The sequence below is a fragment of the Lethenteron reissneri genome, chromosome 50 (genome assembly GCF_015708825.2).
Source record: "Lethenteron reissneri isolate LAM-NWPU_2019-01 chromosome 50, ASM1570882v1, whole genome shotgun sequence".
In the NCBI taxonomy this organism is placed as follows: domain Eukaryota; kingdom Metazoa; phylum Chordata; class Hyperoartia; order Petromyzontiformes; family Petromyzontidae; genus Lethenteron; species Lethenteron reissneri.
The window spans coordinates 8,793,354-8,814,990 of record NC_083828.1 but is presented as its reverse complement, the minus strand read 5'-3'; the positions used below and the strand labels follow the sequence as shown (position 1 = coordinate 8,814,990).

Sequence of the window (21,637 nt, the reverse complement as noted above, 5' to 3'; positions counted from 1 at the left end):
GGATGCTGCTATGGTGTAATGGTTCGCACACCAGGCTTGCAATCCAAAGGTCGGCAATTCGATTCGTACTCTTTGGTTTTTTCGGTAAAGTCACGTAGGTAAAAAATTTAAATAAAATTAAATCACAACGTTTCGGGCACAACACAAGCGTCCTTCTTCAGGTGTGTCTTAGACACACTTAAGCGGTGTGCTTTCCCTAAGTTGTCCCCACCTGAATAAGGACGCTTGTGTTGTGCCCAAAACGTCGCGATTTAATTGATAAAAAAATTTACCTACGTGACTTTACCGAAAAAAACAAATAGTATGAATCCTTGCAGTCACGAAAACTTCACATCTAGAATTCGATTCGTGCCAGTTTTTTTTTTATCTGCTACCCACGCAGCAGTACAATGAATGCAGTCGACAGGTCGTGTGCGGTGGGATCAAGCGCGGGTGTGTGTGGAATGGGGGATGGGGGTACAGTCACTGGTTGAATCGACTATACTAAGAGAGCGGCTACATGAAAACACATCGACAAGTTTCCGTCGCCTAGCCTATCGCTATGACGTTCAATGAAAACATTCTGACGAAATTAGAACAGCGCACAAGGCCTCGGCATTCCTACGCCCGGTCGCCCTCTCGCCCTCTCGTCCTCTCGTCCTCTCGCCCGCTCACCCTCTCGCCCGCTCACCCTCTCATCCCCTCGCCCACCTGCCCACTCCTTTGGCCGACCATTTGCGCAGAGGCTGGAGGAACGGGTGGGTCTGATTGATCGGCCCTAATGCTCCGTATTGAGCGGCCCGCGCGAGCGCTGGTCCACTGGCCCATGCAAGCCGACCTCGCGAGAAATCGGCGGGAGCTGCCCTCCTCCTCCGTGACCGCCGCCCGCTCAGCTTCCCCGCTCACCCGTCCGCCAAACAACCCTCCCCCCGCAAGCCATCCACCTTCACGCGCAGGAAACGTTTGCAAGCAACAACGAACACCGTGATGGTGAACACTGCGGCGATCCGTCGCCACGATTCAGGCTCGAGATTCAATCCAACACGAGGGTTCTCCGTTGGATTGTTTTTTTTCTTGTCTCGTTTGTTCCGTGAAGACGACGTGCATCAGCTGTCTGTGACCTGTATGCAATTTGCATACATTCCATTAACCGCAATCGATCCACACTTGTATGAATGTATTTGTCTTTTGATCATGTAACATGTAGATGAAGGTGCAGCCCTGCAATTTGTGCTTGCCCACAGCCACTGCTGATGGAAAGGCCTCTCCACTCGGATAGGGAGCTCTAGAGGACCCCTATAGATGGTGCTCTGGCCTACTCCTCCACACACCGGTCAGAAATCTTGACAGAGGCGGGGAGTACCCGCCCTGTACTCCACCATACCTGGCCTGTCTGTCGGCTTTGGAGAATCCATGTCTACTGCAGGGTGCACTGCAGGGTGAAATTGCAGGGTGGGATGCTGGGTGAATTGCAGGGTGGAATGCTGGGTGGATTGCAGGGTGGACTTCAGGGTGGACTTCAGGGTGGACTGCAGGGTGGACTTCAGGATGGAGAGAGGAAGTTTTCCCCGTCATTTCAACTGTTGCGCCACGGGATTGGATAGAAGCGGCGACCTCTGGATTGCAAGTCCGGGGGTGTGCGAAGCATTATACACCACGGGGCGCAAAATCAACCCACCGTACAAGTTCTTACCAATGGCAAACGACCATAAATGGATACTGAATTGGCACACACGCACGCGCACACGTGCGAGAGTTGCTTCCGTCCCCTTCTAAAAAACAGGATGATACTTAAGCTTCTTCGGCACGGGCTCGCAGGAAACGGAAAGCCTTTCGCTTACCCCGGTGGCATCACGTACGTATACATTACCGGCCCGAGTGTAAATCTTAACCCCCCAAAAAAAACCACCCAGGTCTCCTTGGCTCAGAGCTGGAGAAATAAAGAAAGGCTCGGGCTCATGCGCGGTCGGTCATTAAGGGCCCATCCGTCTGTTAACAGATCCTTCCCCAAGCCTTCAGCGATTCTAAATCTCTCTCTCTCTCCGGCGCAAGCGGTCAGCGAGCACGACTTTCACCCCCCCTTCCTCCTCCTCCTCCTCCTCCAAACAGCGTGCGCTGCCCCCCCCCCTCTCAACCTCCCTGTGCCCCCCTTGCCGTCTCACCACCGTCGCCCGCCCAGTCGCCCACCCAAGCCCTCCGACGGCGGTGCTGCGCTACTAAATCTGGGACACGGGGAGGGGGCGCGGGAGGGGGTCTTGGTGGTGATGTGGGGTGGGGGGTGCGTCGGGGGGTTCTGGCCAAAATTTACGTGCACCTCGGAGACAGCTTCATTTACCGGAGTTGGGTTGGTTCGAGCACCGAGCACTTCAAAGCCGCCCGCTAATCAGAAGCACTCGCGGGGAGAGAGTGACGGCGGAGGAGGCAAACTTGGGAGATTAAGATGATTCAGTGTGCGTGTGTGTGCGCGTGTGTTGCGTGCGTGTGTGAGCTCGTGTGTGTGCGTGCGTGTGTGAGCTCGTGTGTGTGTGCGTGTGTGCGTGTGTGTGCGTGCGTGTGTGTGCGTGCGTGTGCGCGCGCGCCACGCGTGATTTACGTTGCAGTGACCGCATGACCTCCGGTGAATGAGAGAAATATTCCAGCATTTTGTTTTAATTCTCAAGTTGGTCGAGCAGCCACAGGCTCTTGATCAGGAGTTGGAATCTGGGCAAGGTCATCATCATCATCACCGTCCGTCCATCACGCACCATCGTTCAGCGTAAGCAGTTGTCATCATCATCCATCACCGTCATTATCGGTCATTCTTACCATCAAACCGCATTTAATCGCAATCATCACCGAATACAACATTTTGTTTCTCCTTAATAAAGCTTCAAACCCTTGGGGGGGAGGGGGTGGCCCAGGACACAGAAACTAAGGTGTTTAGCCACAAGAGAAGACCCGTGAAAATACAGACTCTACCCGTCCACAGGAATGTAGAATGTCCACGCGCTGCCCAACAATCGCTTGAACGCGGGGGTCACTCAAAGAGACGGCGCTGCGCACAAATGCCATGCTCGCTACCCAATCGACACCTAAAGCAGTGAGCAGTGGTGTCAAGCACATGACCCACTCCCCGCTGGAGGGTAAAGTGGGCTTGGGCAAAGGGTGGTGACCGATGGACGACGCAGCGAGACTGATTGCGGCTCGACAAGGAAATGACGGTGTGGACAGGCCTTCATCCCAGCAGTGGATAGATCAAGGCTGATGATGATGATGATGACGGTAGTAGTGGGTAATTAATGCGATGATGACGGGAGGATCCGCGGTCACGATGACGATGACAACGATGACGATGATGACGTGACTGTGACGATCACGTGATCGGGATTACGGCGATGATGACCGATGAGATTTGGAAAGGTTTTGGATTCTTGGTGCTATTTTCAAGATTGTTTTGTTTTAGCGAAGAGATTTAAGCCCCGAGTACGTAATAATTAGCTAAAATATTTTATGGGAGGGGGGGAAGTGGAAGGTAAGTGATGATGAGAGAGACGATACACGATGACCCAAAAGTGATTTTTTTTTCTTTTAAACCCCACACAATAACTTCTCTCTTTTACAACGTCGTTAACATTCCGACTCATTTTACAATAACTTATAATATCGTTTTACGGTTGCTAACGGCTCTCATTATGTTATTTTTAATATCCCTCCCCTTCGCAGCTTCCTCCAGCAGTGGAGTTTTTCAACGGGGGAGGGAAGGGGGGGGCGCCGTGGGGTTAACGAGGCTGCCCCCCCAGTCGCCCCCGCCCACCCCCACCATAACCGCCCACCCAGCCGCCCCCCCCCCCCAGTTGCCCCCCCATCAGCCGCCAACCACCCACCAGCCGCCCCCCAAGTTTGCCCCCTCCTCATCCTCCACCCACCCATCCACCCACCAGCCGCCACCCCGAGCCGCCCCCACCAGCCCCCCCCCCCCCCCTAACCGCCCTTGTTTGAAGGGGAGATAACGTGCAGGGTTAAAGTCAGCGGAGCGACCCGCAGTAAAAAATCATCAGCGCCCAACCGGAACTAAAGCTACACTTTTCGCTCTTCCTGCTGAGAGGGAACTGCCGATGCCTCTGCTGATAACGAGCAATGCGCGCACACGCATGCACACGCACGTAGGCGGATACACACATGCACACGCGCGCACGCGCAAACACACGCGCACGCGCAAACACACGCGGGCGTGCATACACACGCATGGACGCGGACACACACACACACGCAGTATGCGGGCGTACGCACGCATATAATCGCAGTCACACGTGCATGCATACGCGCGTGCATACGCACACACGTGCAAAGACACGTGTGGACGGTGAAGATGATGATGACAGTGATGATGATGAGGATGAGGAGGAGGTGATGATGTATGGATCGGTGTGTGTGTGGGTCTGCCAATTGTGCCCAGCCGCTGTCTGGAAGTGATGTGGTGATCGAGTATCAGAAGTTCATTTCGCGAGTTCAGCCCACAGAGCTAGAAAAAGCTCTTTTCCAAGGGCGACTCGCCCGGCAGACAGCATCGATTGACTCGCTTGATGATGTGACGACGACGGTGAGAACGGTGAGGAGGTGGACGCGTGCGTGGTGCATTCGGTTATCCTGGCCGGCGGAGGCACGGGGGGATCGATTGGCGTGCGTGACGACGACGACGACGAGGCGATGCCACGGGTTGCGCGTGCATCTGTCCGCTCGCCCATCCTCTGTCGAGCGGAGGCGTGGGGATTGATGACACCAGAGGGCTGGGAGAGGAGCGGGCTTTGGGCTCCATTAGCTGGAGTCTCCGCCGAGGCAGCATTGCCATCACAATCGTTTATATTATTCATGCACGGCTTTCATCAGCCGTGCAAAGCCTCTCCTAGGCTTTTAACGCGGACGGACGGGGTGCAGCGTATTTTATATAAATAAATACACGCTCGTGGGCACGCTGACACACGTACGCACGCCTGTACACGCGCCCTCAAAGACACACGCGTGTGCTCGCCCGCATACGAACATACATAGTGGAAGGCGCCTTGCAAATAAATGTAAATTATTATAATTATACACGCACGTACCGACTCGCATATAAATGTATACATGCGCACACCCTGAAAGGCAAAGAACCCCCGTATAGCCTTAATATACTATTGGGGCAAGTGCCGTTATCGAGCACCTATGAAGGCCAGCACGGCACACTAGAGGGTAGGTGGCCAGCACCTCGCCCGGCCGCCTTTGTCTCCCTAGTGGCGATGTTTACACACCGCACCAGGTACTCAGGCCCAGGACTGGCGCAGATAAACGCCACTGGTGTTGGCCATGAGGGGGAATGGAACTTGGGTCAGTAGATTTGTAGCGCAGTGCACGAACTGCTCGACTACTCTGAAAGACACACAAAGACACTCGCTTGCATGCGTGCTCGTACCCGTCCACACGTTAAACACACATATGCAGACTGTGAAACATACATGCATGTATACACGTGCTCACTCGTATACACATTGCACGCACATTTAAAAACACTCACATACACACACTGATACAAGCTCGCATCTTCTCATAAACACATACAATCCGATCGGGACACAAACTTTACACATATACACCATCGCACAAACAATGCCCCACACACAGACATTCATATGCGCACTCTCACATAACATACACACAATGTGACCTACGCATTCTCACGTACAAGCAGATAGTCACATATACACATACTTTCACATGCATGCATACAGACACATTAACAATCACACACATTCTCACAAGTACACACACACTCCCATAAACACAAAACCTCACATACACACACTCTCGTGCACACGCATATAAAGGCAAACATATAATAAACAAAATACAAACATCCCCATATAGCCCCTAACTGACTGCTGGGGCAAGTGCTGTTATAGTGAGCACCTAGGCTGGCACGGTGCACGAGGGAGGGGGTGGGTGCCCGGACGCCTTTGTGCTTACATAGCACACCAGAGTCGACCCAGGGGAGGTCCAGGAGCAGTTCCAATTTCCACTGTCACTGCTATTACCCGCGAGCGGGAAACGGACTCGGGACGTCGTCTTCGAAGCGCGGTGCGCGAGCCGCTGTCCCACGACTCCCGTGCGGTGTGCGAACCGTCCTTCTCCAGCTGGAACACGCACGTGAACACGCGCGTGAACACGCGTGTGAACCCAGCACAACACAGCACAAAGCGGACTCGTGTAGCTACGTCTGTGTGCGGCCGCATCTCAAGAGGCTGCGCAGACACATCAGGCGTCATTTGTTTCGTGGGTAAGAGGAGGCGAGCCATGGCCCAAGACGACGAGGAAGATCTTGAGCCTGGACTTGAACGGGCGGAGGGGGTCGACAGCACGGGTGGCTGGGGGAGGAGAAAGTTCCAGACTACGGGGGCAGCAGAGGAGAATGCGGGACCTCCCACCGAGCTGACCGGGGGCTTTGACAGAAGGCCTCTTGGTTGCGTGGAGGGGAGTAGAGAGATGAGATGGTGGAGAGGCAGGAGGGCGCGTGGAGGGGAGTGGAGTGAGATGAGGGGGGAGGTGGAGGCGATTCCACGAAGAAGAAGCAAAGAGACGGTGAGTACGATATTTGAACTGATCACGAATTACGAAACACACGTGCGCGCAAAAAACACCTCGCAGCTCCATCGATACTGCGCGGGCACCCACGCAAACGCGCGCTGCGCGCCTCGGCAAACCTCCTGCCGCAGAGTGAGCGGCGGCAGGCAGCGCCGGCAGGGTGCGGGTGGGTGGTAGAGGTGATGGGGTGGGAGGTGGCGGTGGGAGGGATGGAGGGGAGAAGGGTTGAGGACAGAGTTCAGGCCTCAATCCCGTGGCCCTGTGACCACCCAAGCGCACAGGCAGGCAGGCAGCCAGGTAGGCAGGCAGGCAAGGCAGCAACCCTGCTGCTGTATATTTATTCAGCGCCGCCCCGGGGCCGCCCTCCCCAGATCCCACCGCGACCCCCAGGATCCGTCCCGGCTCGAGATGGGGCGCTCGTTTGTCTCACGTCCATTGTGCAAACTTCAAACAGAACGGAGCCGAGGCGCGGGCTGGGTGACGGCAAGGTCGGGAGGAGGGGGGGGGGGCAGCAGCGAATCTCCCTCGCCCCCCCTCACTCCCTGCACCCCCCCGCCACACACTACCGCCCACTGCTTCGTACAGCGCAGTGCATACGGAGGGGAAAACGAACCTGGCGAATGCGCGGAGGTTGTGGTGGTGACTACACGGACGGTGGGCGTCGCCCTTGGGTGTTGCTCACGGAATTAGCCGCGAAATTATTTGTCAACTAATTTTTTTGTTGCAGCGAACGGGACGAAAATCACCGAGCACCGATGGGCCCACGACCACTCATTGGGGACCGCAGCGCACGGAGGAGGACCACACACACAGTAACTGAATAGATACGTGGATAAAAGATTTACTGAGTTCACCGATTGGCTTACTCGATAAAGAGGGACAAGGGGGGGGCGGATTGCGTGCTGCTCAACACCAACATTCAACAACGAGAAGTTTTTGACTTGCTTCAGTCGACGAGACTCGGAGAGGATGACTCGGTGAAATCCACAAACTAAAATTCCGCAAGTTATCTTCGTCTAGACTAAGACCACGACTAAATATAAAGCATGCTGGCCACATCCCCGCTGGTTTTGGCTCAAGCCTCACGCATCAGCCCCTGGCAACCTCCCCCAAACGCAAAACTACCGGCCCTGGAGACCGGGGGAGGAGGGAGGGAGGAGGAGGAGGAGGAGGAGGGGACGGTCTCTGCTTTGCATCATGGCGGAGACAGGCGGCGATTAAACCACAGACCGGCGGTGGCGGGCCGCCCCGATGACGCGCTCGCGCGCGTGAAGACGCGTGGGGACGTCTCGCGTGGAGATGGAGCAGTGCGTGCCTCGTCCGTACCCCCACCCCCCTCACTCCCCACCCCCCACCGCGTGTGCATGCCTCGAGCTGCAATGCCGCTTGGTGTGTCCATTAAATGTTATTGCATGTTGACAATTAAAACACCGCCCCCCAACCAACCACCACCATCCCTGTGTGTGTTTGCACATTCACTTGAGCGTGACCCGCTATTCGCCTGGGGGCAAGCGCCGTCATCATTTTGAGCACGTTGCAAAAATGTTTCTTTGGGTGTTTCCGTGGCGGCGATCTGGAGGTCGCCGGTCCGATTCCATCTCCTGGCCGCGGCGGTTGAAACAACGGGTGTGGGGGGGGGGGGACATTTTTCCAAATTGCCTGGCGCCACCCATTTGTTGGACGCGGCAGTATAGACGGGCACACACGCCACTGTCGAACGGTAGGCAGTGGGGTAAAGTGTGGGTGGCTCCCACCTCTCCCGTGGAAGAGTAGGCAAAATTACCTCGGGAAGGGCTCTCCAGAGCGTGAGCAAGTACATGGAGGGACGCAACCTTCACAAAATTTTTTTTGGGGTGGGGGCGGGACTAGCATCCGTCACGTGAACGTGGAATTTCCACCGCTGGCTCAAGACCCCCAGTGGAGATGATGAGCAACTCTCCCCCACACACAGGCACTTCGATTATATGTAACACGATTTTTGTCCCTGGGTAGTAAGTGTTATTTTTTAATTGCTTATGCCTAAAAAGTACTGAAAACCAGGACTTTATGTGAAGGAAAGTCACAAATGTACACCAGGTTATCTCATTGAAATTAGGTAAATTTCAAAATATCACTGTCCTGGTCACAAAAGCAAAGTTTGTGGGGAATACTAGCCATTTTATGCACTTTTTAAGCACAAGCAATTAGGAAATAACACTTACTACCCTGGGACAAAAATAGTTTTTTGTTTGTTACACAAGTGGATTATTTCACGTCGCTCAATATCCACTTCAGACCTCACAAGGTTCGTGCATGACCCTGGCCCATCCACAATGGACCACCCAGTAGCGCTAGCTTAACTGTCCGCACCCACGCTGATGAGACACAGGAAAGTCGAAGCCGGCTTCAGGGTTTGCCACTTTCAAGCGGAGGGATGCATCGTCCTAATCATCATCACCGGAATGCGTTCATGCGGGGACGACCTGCTGGTCGATGCTTTAATCGTTTGAGTGATGAAGCGGCCACCTTGCCGTGCTTGTTTATTTGACGGGTGGCCGTGCGCATTTGCGGTCTTTGCATCTGAGTGGAGAGCGGTGGGGACAGCGGTTAGGGCGGCCGCGCTTATGAACCCAGACGCCTGCGTACAATTCCCAGCCGCGGCTAACATCAATGACAAGCGATATCCGAACCGGTTTGGCCCCCGCCTCCACCGTTCAGTCGATTCGCCCAAAATTAGTACCCGGTATGCTGCGTGAACACAGCACGTCCTAATAGTTGCTCTCAAACAGAACTTGCCCAAGTCTACATGGCCCCCACAGGCATTTTTGTGTTTGTCTCTCTCACGCGCGGCGCTCGCCCAACATCCATGTGTACGCGTGCGTGCGTGCGTGCGTGCGCTCGTTCCAATAAACTCCCTTCGGGAATCCCTTTTACGACTTTTCCCTGCCTAAGTGGAGCAGTATATCTGCTTTGTGTTACCAGTGCTCAAGTTTTACTGCTGAATCACCACCACCTCTACCTTCGCACACCGGCACATGCGGACCAACGACCCGCCGCCGGCCCAAACTACCAAAACCAAACGCACGAAACCGACGCGCCGAGGGACAAGCCAACGCACTGACGACGGAAGGAGGATCGTCCCCACCACCCGTAGCGCTGCCCATCACTCCCCGCCGCCGCGTTAACGCCCCGCCGAGGTGGCACGCCCAGCGTGGCTCGTCGATCTTCTCGATAAAAACGTCAAATTTGCACGTGCATACGTCCTGCGTGTTTGCACGTGTGCATCTGTAAAGGAATGAGACTGTATAATTGTGCGGTGTGTAAACATCGGCACTGGGGAGACAAAGGCGGTGGTGCACGGTGCTGGCCACCCACCCCCTCATTGGTGTGTCGGCCTTTATAAGTACTTCTTACCGCAATAGTTAAAACAGTCCGTTAAAGGTTATCTGTACGTGCGTGTATCTGTGTCTGTGGGTGCGCGTAAAGTTTGCCGACGTGACCACGGCAGTACAAGCTAAACTGCAATGCATGATGGGCTTCGAAACATTCTGGCACACTTGAGTCTGGATGCGCGTTACCAACGGTGAGGAGCGGCAACGCCGTGGAGAACCGCGTCGCCGGGGGGAGCGACAATGCAGTGACGCGGGGGAGCGGCAGAGGTCGCAACCGGGTACCCGATACCCGTACCCTACCCGATACCCGGCTACCCGTACCCGGCCGAGTACGGGTACAGGTAGCCGTTTGCGACCCTGGTGCGGCCGGGTACGAGTAGGCCGTGAGTCACTGGCGAGTAACCGTTTGTCACTCATTTCGGGTAGGGTACGGGTAGGGAACAGGAAGCCGTACCCGGCCGGGTACGGGTACGGGTACCCATTTGCGACCCTGGTGCGGCCGGGTACGGGTACGGGTAAGGAATCAAAACCCGTTTGCGACCTCTGGGGAGCGGCCTCCTCACCTGCTTCTCCATAATGCGCATGAGCTCGCCGAGGGCCCTGTCAAGCGCCAGCACCTTGTTGTTGGGCCACGGGCCGCTCTCGTGGCTCTGCAGCTGCTTGTTGATGTCCTTCACCAGACGCTGGAGCCTGGAGGTGCGGCAAGAGACACGGTCACGCGCACGCACACTCCATCGTTCCGTCGCCCGCCCGGTGAGGGGCGCGGGCTCCGCCGAGTTTTCGTCTCTCTCGTCGACGTTCGCCGAGTCTCGGGGGATTTCGTGCGGTCGTTGCGTGCGGGCCAAGCCAACAGCGCACAGAGCGAGCGCGGTTACCCGGATTGAGAAATTCACCCGTTGTGTGGACTCCACGCATTAAGACTTGACTAGAACTCCACAGCCTGTCGTTGTTGACGAGACTCGGCTACGAGTTGCGATAACACAACGCTGGCTACGTTAACACAGCCGCGCGGGCACGCTTGCCCACTCGCTGCGTGCGTAAGCGATGTGTGTCTCCGTCGCGTGCTCACTTGGCTTTGTAGGCCGACTCCGGGACTTGAACCTTTCCATCCAGAGAGGCCTCGAATTCCTTGGCCCTGCCCGACAAAGAAATAAGATCAATCCAGGTCAAGAAGCCATGGTGGACAAATATTTTGATGCCACCATCACCACCACCGCAGCTCATCGCCACCAACGCTCTCTACCCCGTCGGCCAGACCCCGCGCCTGCTGCTGCACAGGAGACACGTGGACGACCTCCAAGAGCTGACCTGGCGGTCTCCCAGCACCTGCTCTGCTCCCCAACCTCGTCTCACTCCCCAGGCCCTCCTCCACCACCGCGCCTAACGTCTGCCACCCAGCGTAATATCCCGTCGGGATGGGACCAGTGTGGAAACGCGTAACTACGTCTGCAACACCCTCCCTGCCGCGCACGCACACACACACACACAGATCCCCTGTACAGTATTATGACTGTCAGGGCAATGGCTGTTAGCGAGGACCTTTGTAACAAGGTGGTGGTGTGGCCAACATGACGCCTGGCCGCCTGGCCGCCTTTGTCTCCCCAGGTAAAACGATGAGTTGACTCTAAGGAAGACCCAAGAAAAGTTCTGATACGAGTCGCCACTGATGTTAGTCGTGGCTGTGAATCTCACTCAACGCTCAGAGTTCGCGTAGCGTGTTATTGTAAACCACTGCACCACCGCCGCTCCCCAACGTATAAAGATACATATTCCCCGTATATTTCACACAGAGGTTTGGGGAAAGTGCTGTTAAGTGAGCACCGCACCCGCTTATCTCTCTTCTCTTCCAAAGCTGTTTCCACAACAGAAACCGCGGAGAGACTAACGGCAAAAAAGTGGTCACAGCCTCCCCCCGTCCACCGAGAACGTCGCGATTCGTCCACGACGCTCGTCCGCTACGACGCTCGCTCGGCGGCAGGTCCCTCGGTCTTCCGTGCCGTTTGCTCGCACAGCCCCGGAACGGCGCTTTCCAAGCCGTGAATTTCGCTCGATACCAGACGCGATAATTTTTACACGCTTTTATTTAACTCACTCTGTTGTTGTCGTTGTCGTATCTTCAAATCTTGTAACTCCATTTTAACCCACTTCCCAATGAGGTATCGACTGCATACTTGGTATACTTATATCTTACTGATGACAATACTATAATCTATCATAAAACACGCACACACACACACACAGATCCCCTGTACAGTATTATGACTGTCAGGGCAATGGCTGTTAGCGAGGACCTTTGTAACAAGGTGGTGGTGTGGCCAACATGACGCCTGGCCGCCTGGCCGCCTTTGTCTCCCCAGGTAAAACGATGAGTTGACTCTAAGGAAGACCCAAGAAAAGTTCTGATACGAGTCGCCACTGATGTTAGTCGTGGCTGTGAATCTCACTCAACGCTCAGAGTTCGCGTAGCGTGTTATTGTAAACCACTGCACCACCGCCGCTCCCCAACGTATAAAGATACATATTCCCCGTATATTTCACACAGAGGTTTGGGGAAAGTGCTGTTAAGTGAGCACCGCACCCGCTTATCTCTCTTCTCTTCCAAAGCTGTTTCCACAACAGAAACCGCGGAGAGACTAACGGCAAAAAAGTGGTCACAGCCTCCCCCCGTCCACCGAGAACGTCGCGATTCGTCCACGACGCTCGTCCGCTACGACGCTCGCTCGGCGGCAGGTCCCTCGGTCTTCCGTGCCGTTTGCTCGCACAGCCCCGGAACGGCGCTTTCCAAGCCGTGAATTTCGCTCGATACCAGACGCGATAATTTTTACACGCTTTTATTTAACTCACTCTGTTGTTGTCGTTGTCGTATCTTCAAATCTTGTAACTCCATTTTAACCCACTTCCCAATGAGGTATCGACTGCATACTTGGTATACTTATATCTTACTGATGACAATACTATAATCTATCATAAAACATTAAATACATATTTTTTAACAATATTTTTACACGCTTTCTATTAACTCACTCTGTTGTTGTTGTCGTATCCTCAAATCTTGTAACTCAATTTTAACCCACTTCCCAATATGGTATCGACTGCAAACGTGGTATACTTATGTCATACTGATGACAACACTATATTCTATCATTAAAAATAAAAAAAATATCTTTAAACCATCTATTTTATATGTTATGTTTCGGCTTGGGTCTAATTGTCCACGCTCAACTGACGTTGGCTGTAAATCATCACGGTCCCTTACGTTATGGCAAGCTTCGGGACCACTTCCTGGAGTCGTGGAGTTCTGCCATTACTCGTACGGTACATTTCATTAAAGCGTGTTTTCAAAAAAAGTTTTTTTTAAATATTACTTATTATTACAAGACCGGCGGATGAAATTGAGAATTGCTAAACGGGCATTTTGGTGCTTTTTGGCACCCAAAATTGTGGAACAGCTTACGAGGAAATTTAAGACGTACTATTTTCAGATGGCGTATGAATAATTAAAATGAAGACGACAAAAAAGAAGAGAAGTCATCCAAGCACGTTTATTAATGTAATTTGGATTATTCTCGTTTGTTTTGTAATTTGCGATGTTTTGAACACTGCACAATTGATCGTCTTGGTTCTTTCGGTAAAGTCCCGTAGAAGGGAAATAATAAAATAATAAAAATAAAACATAATAAAATAATTCTCACAACGTTTCGGCTACAACGCAAGCAGCCGTCCTCAGGTGAAGAATGAAACACCACCAAGCTTGGAGCGTATATTTAAGCTTAAATATAAGCTTAAATATACGCTCCAATGCTTAAATATATGCTCCAAGCTTGGTGGTGTTTCATTCTTCACCTGAGGACGGCTGTTTGCGTTGTAGCCGAAACGTCGTGAGAATTATTTAATTGTTTTATTTTTATTATTTTATTATTTCCCTTCTACGTGACTTTACCGAAAGAACCAAGAAGATGAATCCCTGCAGTCACGAAAGCTTTAAATCGAAACTGCAAACTTGGTCTGCGGCCGTTTCTGTACAGGTCCACTGTGCGGGCGGCACGAAGATGCACCGCATGGGAGGCGCGTCGTAAAAAACCAATGGCGATGATGACGAACCCCCCTTCCCCCCCAGCCACCCGTGCTGTCGACTACCTGCTGCCACCGTTCCGATGCCAAGTTCGGTGATGACCGACCAACCGACTAACCGACCGACCGACTGCCCTTCACGCGTCTACAAAATAAACAACAGCAGTGGCTCTTCCACTTGAGAGCGCGTGCGGAGAGGCCAGAAGAAGAGTGGCCTCTCCACGCGCTGCGCACGATGGCCACAGCCCCCCGAACGGCACTCATCGTGAAAGTACATTCTGTTCCGAGGCCACGGTGTTTACCATCGACAAACGCGTCCCAGTTCTGTTGCCACCCGCCATCGGGCGATACTCGGGCAAAAATTACCGAAAGACGGCGCCGTGAAACATCGTACCTCCAGCGCCCGCCGCCCGCTGTGGCCAGTCGGGCCTCAACATTTTTTTCTTCTTTCGTTGTTATTACGTTGCCCGGGGATCTTCGGAACCTATTTATAGGCATTGCGATAAGAGGCTAACGGCTCTGTAAATTCTTCCAGGTTCTGCTTCGCCTCCCCTTGTTGAATTGGAAGAACGACCGAGGCGTCATTCCCCGAAGGAGGTATTTAAAGTTTCCGCGCAAACATTCGAGCAAACAGTGCGCGGATTTTGGGCAAATTGGATCCGACAACTGAACCCCGCTTCGTTACCGACCAAGTGGATAGCTCGGGGCCGATGCCGATGATAGAAATACATCCAAGCGTGTGATAGAAATACAGTGGTCTCTCGGTAAACGATATAATTTGGAGCAGGAAATCCCATCTTTAATTGAAATTATCGTAAATCTAATTATAGGAAATACATGCTAAAGGCTTAATTTGTTCCAAAACGATCGTAAGTTGACCTTTTCACCATAAAAACATAGTTTATATTTAAACATGCAATTTTTATAAATAAACGGTATAAGAACATATTAAAGCATTGATATTAATAGCAACATGGGTAAATAAAGATTAAATAGAGCTTAACATAAGAACTAAGAAGATGAATGACTTAAAGGGTTGATGGAGAAGTTGGGGTGGGAGAAACGTTTTTTTTTGCAAAGAGAGCCTCCTTCATTCAGAACCTCTGGATGTTCAGAGGTGGTGGAGGTTGAGGGGTCAAAAAAGGCGTCGCTGATTGGCTGAGGTCTGCAGCAAAACCAACGTTAGCAGCGCTCCGATTGGCCGAAATCGGCGGGTTCGTGCGATATCGTAAACATATCGTTGATCGAAAATGCATCGTTAGCAGAAGCAATGGGACCCTATGGGAGGCGAATCGTGAATCAAAATGTCGTTAATCATTGGCATCGTACACCGAAGGACCACTGCATATCTACGGTATGTTCGCAGGCAGTAATTGACTAATGAACTTCAACTGGCAGGCATCTTGATCAGGAGGTTGGGGATTTGCGAAGGCGAGTACCACTGTGTGGCGGTTGTCCTACGGAGAAACTCGCCCCCTGCCACAGGAATGTAGAATTCCCACTGTGGGCTCAGGCCCACAAACAGGAGGCAACCACCGCTTCAATGCTCACCTGAGCAACAAAATCTCACTGACGAACGAACTTTGACCTTCAACACGTGACTGGGGGGGGAGGGGGGGGGAAACCCCAGGGCGGCCACGCGCTCGATGGTTCGGTGGAGACGAGATGCGCGACGGGTTCGCGGGACCGCCCGTCACGGGCCAACCGTGTTGGGCTTTCATGGTGTGTTGGTGGGGGGGGGGGCGCGGCATTGAAATCGGGGTGAAACGAGATTGTCGCAACCGCTCATAAACCCAGGCATGTGTCCCCACGACTTCTGTGAGCATTTAAAAAAAATAAAAAAAACGAGCCAATAAATCAATCCCCGACGGGATTTCGGGCCTTTAATCGTGTGTCCTCAGAAGTGTGCCGACTCAACTGCCTCCTCTCTTCAGCCAAACCTCACCGCATTTACTGCTCGGCTCGCCTCGGCAACGGCGGCTGGCGGCGTCTGCTGCCGACGGTTCGGCAAAACGCCCCCGAGCGGTCTGCGCACCTAACCAGCTATCGCTGTCAGCGGCATTAATCATAATAACGAATCGTTTCCGATTGGATGGGATGGCGCCACACGTGTCTCCCCCGCCGAGTGCCCTTGTGATCCCGCGATCCAGGACGTTATGCGCATAAGAGCTTCGAGCCACAAGGCGTGTCGGGGGTTTAACCCCCGCAATGCTGCAGTTGTACAAAGGACGGCGTCCGCTCGCCCTCTCGCTCACCCGCCCGCCCACCCGCTCGCCCGCCAGCCCGCTCGCTTGCCCGTTCGCCCGCTCGCCCACCCGCTCACTCGCTCGCCCACCCGTTCGCCCGCCCGCTCGAGGCCGTTCAATGAACTCAGATGCACATTTTTCTATTTAAAGCTTTCGTGACTGCAGGGATTCATCTTCTTGGTTCTTTCGGTAAAGTCACGTAGAAGGGAAATAATAAAAGAATAAAAAAAAACATAATAAAATACAACTCTCACGACATTTCCGCCACAACGCAAGCAGCCGTCCTCAGGTGAAGAACAGGGCTGTTATTCGGACGCTGTCTTTCCGACAGACCTGTTCTTCACCTGAGGACAGCTGCTTGCATTGTGGCCGAAACGTCGTGAGAATTGTATTTTATTATGTTTTATTTTTATTTTATTATCTCAGATGAATATTTCCAGATACTTCGAAACACGTGGGTAATCGCTTGTGTAAGCGGCTTTTTACCAGAGTCCTCACTAAACCAACCAATTAGGACTGCCTCTTCTTTCGTATAGCTGATGAAAGATGCAGAGCAGCAACAACAATTTCACATTTACGGTGGTCAAGCCAGATAATCGCGTCAGGACGAGCCGAGCGTATCGCTGCGATGTCTCCTTCATATTTGTGGCTCTGGCATTGCGTCGTTGTACGCTGCATGGTCTGTTCTGGATGGCCAAAGTCGCACACTGCCACGGTTTGTGCAGTGGATGCGATTTAATGTGGACCATGAGCTTCGTGGAAGGTCAAACCCAGGGAGCTTTTGCGTTGGGTCTTTCACTGGACTGCTGTTCAGACGCAAACAACTTATCCGTCATTTTCAATAAGCGGAGAAACGCTCATCACATATCAGTGTCAGATGTTGATGAACTAGATGAACTGAATTTTTACTGGTAGGATACCTCCTGGTTACACCAGCCCACAGGGGATTATTGTGTCCGTCGTGCAGGGAGGGGCTGGGTGGGGAGGGAGGGGCTGGGTGGGGAGGGGCTGGGTGGGGAGGGAGGGGCTGGGTGGGCAGGGGAGGGTGGAGAGGGGCTGGATGGGGAGGGTGGGGTGGGGCTGGGTGGGGGGGTGGGAGGGCTGGGGCTGGGTGGGGAGGGGCTGGTCACCCCGTGGTGCCCTTATAAAACTCAACGTTTAAACTACTCACGCCGGCTTGTGCCCGCCCTCACAGTCGGGCATATTTGCGGAATACACCACGCCGCCGTTGACCCTGGCCATTGACCGAGCAACCCAACGTTCCTACCAGCTCCCTCCGCAGGAATGTGTTTAATCCACGCTGGGATGACGGCGATGTTGCATTCAGTTTTGCGTGTCAAGCCGCTGGATTATTCCATAGAGGGGCCATGCCTATTCTTACGATGCTCTTTGGAACTTTTGACGGTGAGGTTGCCCTCACCTGTCGACCGTCTCCCGGGTACAAGGGACACTGCGTGAAGATGCGACAGATTGGCATCGCTCGTTAATCCAGGCGTCAAGTCGTGGGCAGTGATATCTACTCACCGCGGGGCATCGCGCATGGTCATCGCAGGGCTGCACCATTAACTTTGATCCCTCTGACTTCACCAAGTTATTCCAATCAATTCCTGCAGTTCACGTCTATCGATTGTTAAAATGGCCATGCCTTCAGGAAATCTGACATGGTTAATAATTTCTGCAATTACAGCAACGCCTTTATTTATGCGGGAACCAATATTCACCTTCCAATGTAGTTGTGAATAACGCTGAGAAAGCGTGTCTCCTCCTGCGATTCTCCCTCCGGGCTGAATGCTGGTATTGGTTTGACCTACAGGCTTTCACAACCAACACTATGGTTCATGATCGGTTTCTTTTGGGTTAGATCATCGTTTGAACTCCCGACGATGCTGCATGTAAGTTCCAAAGAAACGTCTTTGCACAAAAACAGTGAACATTTTTTTCCTTGCTTTGCAACATTCACCCTCCCCCGGTGTTTCTGATACATAACATCAATTGGCATATTTTCCCACAATGTCACATCTAGATTTGATGGGCTCTGTCATTAATTGATGGAGGGCTAACGCTAAATATTGACATTATACCTACACACTCTAACCCACAATAAACCAATTATTAACCTCCAAATATGACTTTGTAATCGAGTACCAAACCCAGAATGATCGTTACCGGTCCAGTAATTGTGTTGAATCAATCCCGCTGAAATGATGTACTCCCAGAAGGCCGTGAGGGTGATGGGATGTGCAAAAAAAAATACTTTTTTCTAATATTACGGCGGAGGGTTCAGATGTGCGCAGGAGGCCTATTGGGTGCCGAGTTATTTTGCTAAAAGACAAGCTCCCCTTGGTTGCTTTTGGGTTGCGTCTTCGACTGGTTTGTTGGTGGGCGAGGTCACTTTGCGGCGGGGGCGAGTCCCTCCTGCAATAGTCAGCAGTCCGGCTTGAGTGCGCCGCGCTTTCGCCGCATGTCGTTTCAAGATCATTCTGGTAAAAGGGGGGAAAAAACCCCAAAAATATCGACCGTCTGACCGAGCGACCGACAAAGGTGACTTAAAAACCCAGTGAGCAGCATGGTTAAGTAAAAAAAAAAACTCAGAACATCTGAAGAAAAACAAGATAAATGCTCTGGACTGTGCATGGCGGCTTGTTTGAAAGGACCTGGAGCCATTTCATAAACCAAATGTCTCTCGGCGAACGTGATCATTTTTCTTTCCTTGGCCTTTTCTAAAGTTTTTTTTCTTTCTCCCCCCGTCTTTCTCTCTTTCAGTCGTCCTGCTTTAAGAGAAAAAAAAAAACTCCTCCTCCTCGTTCTCTCCGTCACTCAGCAGGACGATCTCTGGGCGACAGACGCTCGGTCGCGTCGCGCGTCGCTGTTTTGGCAACGGATCGCGCGGCGCGAGAACTGGAGCTCTTTGTGTGTTTTTTTTTTCCCTCTCTCCCTCCGCCGCCGAGGAACACACTGCTCGTGTTGTTCGCGCTCTCGTGCGACATCGCCGACAACGCGGACGACACATTCCGCTCGCTCGCCCGGTACGAGCGCCAAGGTGACGTCACCTTGGCGCTTGTACCAGGCTAGGTGCAACTTGGAGGCCGCGTGGAGTGTCCAAGGCTCGCTCGCAGGAGATTGCGGAAAAGGCCTAAATATTTATCCAGCAAAGATTCAAAGAGTCTTATTTTTCAGGATGGTCCTGCTGCTTTGTGATGCTTGGCGACGACGATTTTGGGGATGTGGGAGGAAAACGCTGGAGAATCCGGAGACATTTATTCTCTTGACCTTTCGCCACTCACTGCTGGGGCCCCACGGCGAATTTGATCGTCGTTGCGATCGCGAACGACACGCCGCCGTTGAACTTTCCCCGCCGCTGCGCGAATACTCGCTCAGAAGTGGACGAAGCAGTCGCAGGGCGACGGACTAAGCCGCGCGATATCGAGAGCGATCCGGTGGATAACCTCGACGCTCGCGGGCGCGGCCGACCCGATTGGCAATCGCCGCGCAGACGACCGCAGCAGCACGGTGGGAAAAGTGGAAGGGCGGTCGACGAGCCGAGAGGCAGCGGGGGCCCCGCTATTCCCACCGACGCGGGCCTTTTGCCGAGGTTCCCAGGGCAGGATTGGCAGCGGCGGCGTTTAGGCCAAGCGACGGTGACACAACCGCAGAGCTGGATGATGAATAGCGGTCGTACGCTAATGTTTGTGTTACCGAGCCACTAAAAACAAGCCAGTTGGAACTGACGATTTCTGAACTGTGGAAAAACAAATGGAATATATGCGCGCGTGTCATTTTCATCACCATCAGCCACGATCTATACACAGCTGGATGAAGGCCTCCTCCGCAAGCCGTCACCATCTCCGAGTCTCGTGATGCAACAATCCGTCCGGCTCCCGCAGACGGGCAGATTTCATCGCGCAAGTCACAGAAAACGTGAACATCGGTGCCAATTCCCCCCTCCCCTCCCAACCCCGACCCCCCCATTCCACCTCCCCCCTTCCGTTTCGCGGCACACGGCCAACTCTGAAACGTCACTCCGTCGCTCGGGTTACCACGACAGCGGTAATTTAGCGAGTGCCAACATATACGCGTGGCATCCTAGCCGGGGCACCCTGAAAAGCCCACCACCAACACCGCCACCACCAACACCGCCACCCACCACCGTCACCACCGCTACCACCGCCACCACCACCGCCACCACCACCTCCACCACTGCCACAGCCGCCGCCACCACCACCGCCATCACCACCGCCGCCGCCAACACTGCCACCACCACTGCCGCCACCACTACCACTGCGTGCTTGACTATCTCCCCGCGCCACCCCTCTCCCTCCGTCTTCCATCACCGCCGCCGCCTTCCACCTTTCTCCAAGCAGCAGCGCCACACCGCCCCCATCGCCCCCCAAAGCCTTGACTGAAGATGAGCGATAGTCGCTGATAAGGAGCAGCACAGACGAAGCATTGTGTCGCGGTGCAGCTCGCGTCCGAGATGCGTTTCACGTCGGTGAGGATGAGGAGAAACTTGAAATTGGGTTGAACAAAAGAGGCATGAGAATGTCGTGTTTCATTTCCAGACTGTAACCATTCGGGGCGAGTCTGTCTGTAGGGCAGCCATAGATGAATTCTCCACAAAGTGGTAGCAATTTTATGCACCTAGGAAGGATGATGGGTCGAGTGAACCCCCAACCAGGATTTGAACTCTCACCTTTCCGTTTGGGAACCTGGCCGGTTCCGTATGGGATCTTTAATATAGGACACTAGTTAAAACGAGCTATATTCCTATAACGAAATAGATGGGCAGATTAAATAATCATAAAAAATTGAAATGCGCAAAGTATTCGCTCACTCGACTCAGGGGCCGGCGAGAGGAACCACAGACTCACGGGAAAGGCAGCCACATGGTGAGCCGGCGGGACCAACAATTGCCCAAGCTCCACGTTCCTCTGTATATTAAGTTGTTTTCAGCCAATTAACGAGTGTTTACACATGCGGGAGGAAACTGGAGCACCCGCAGAAAGCTGACATACGCGAGGGGGCAACACTCTATCCCAAACAGATGGAACGGGTCGCCATGCCCTGGTGAGCCAGGGTATGGCTTTCCCCGACCGCTCACAGGAAGGGGAGTGGATAGCCACCACCACCACCGCCACCACCGCCCGGCTATAAACGCCTAAGACAACTATACACAAACACACAGAGATTACAAACCAGGGGGGGAGACTTAGAAGCGTACACAAAGACACTCGTACACACACAGGCAAGACTAACATCGCGTGTGTCTCGGCCATGCACACGGACAGTACAACTAACCCAATACGCATGACCTGAGCGGTGCTCTGGAAGGGCTCGGGAACTGAACTTTGCAGTCAAATCTCTGTGATTACAACAGGG

At 53.2% G+C, this 21,637-nt stretch overlaps 1 protein-coding gene across 1 annotated transcript in view; it reads right to left on the bottom strand.

Annotated features, from left to right (window-relative positions):
* Positions 1-21,637, bottom strand: part of LOC133355251 (S phase cyclin A-associated protein in the endoplasmic reticulum-like) — a 227,935-nt gene that overhangs the window by 74,904 nt on the left and 131,394 nt on the right. Inside the window, 2 exon segments of the mRNA XM_061572635.1 lie at positions 10,508-10,634; positions 11,014-11,079. Coding sequence (XP_061428619.1) covers positions 10,508-10,634; positions 11,014-11,079 — 193 coding nt within the window.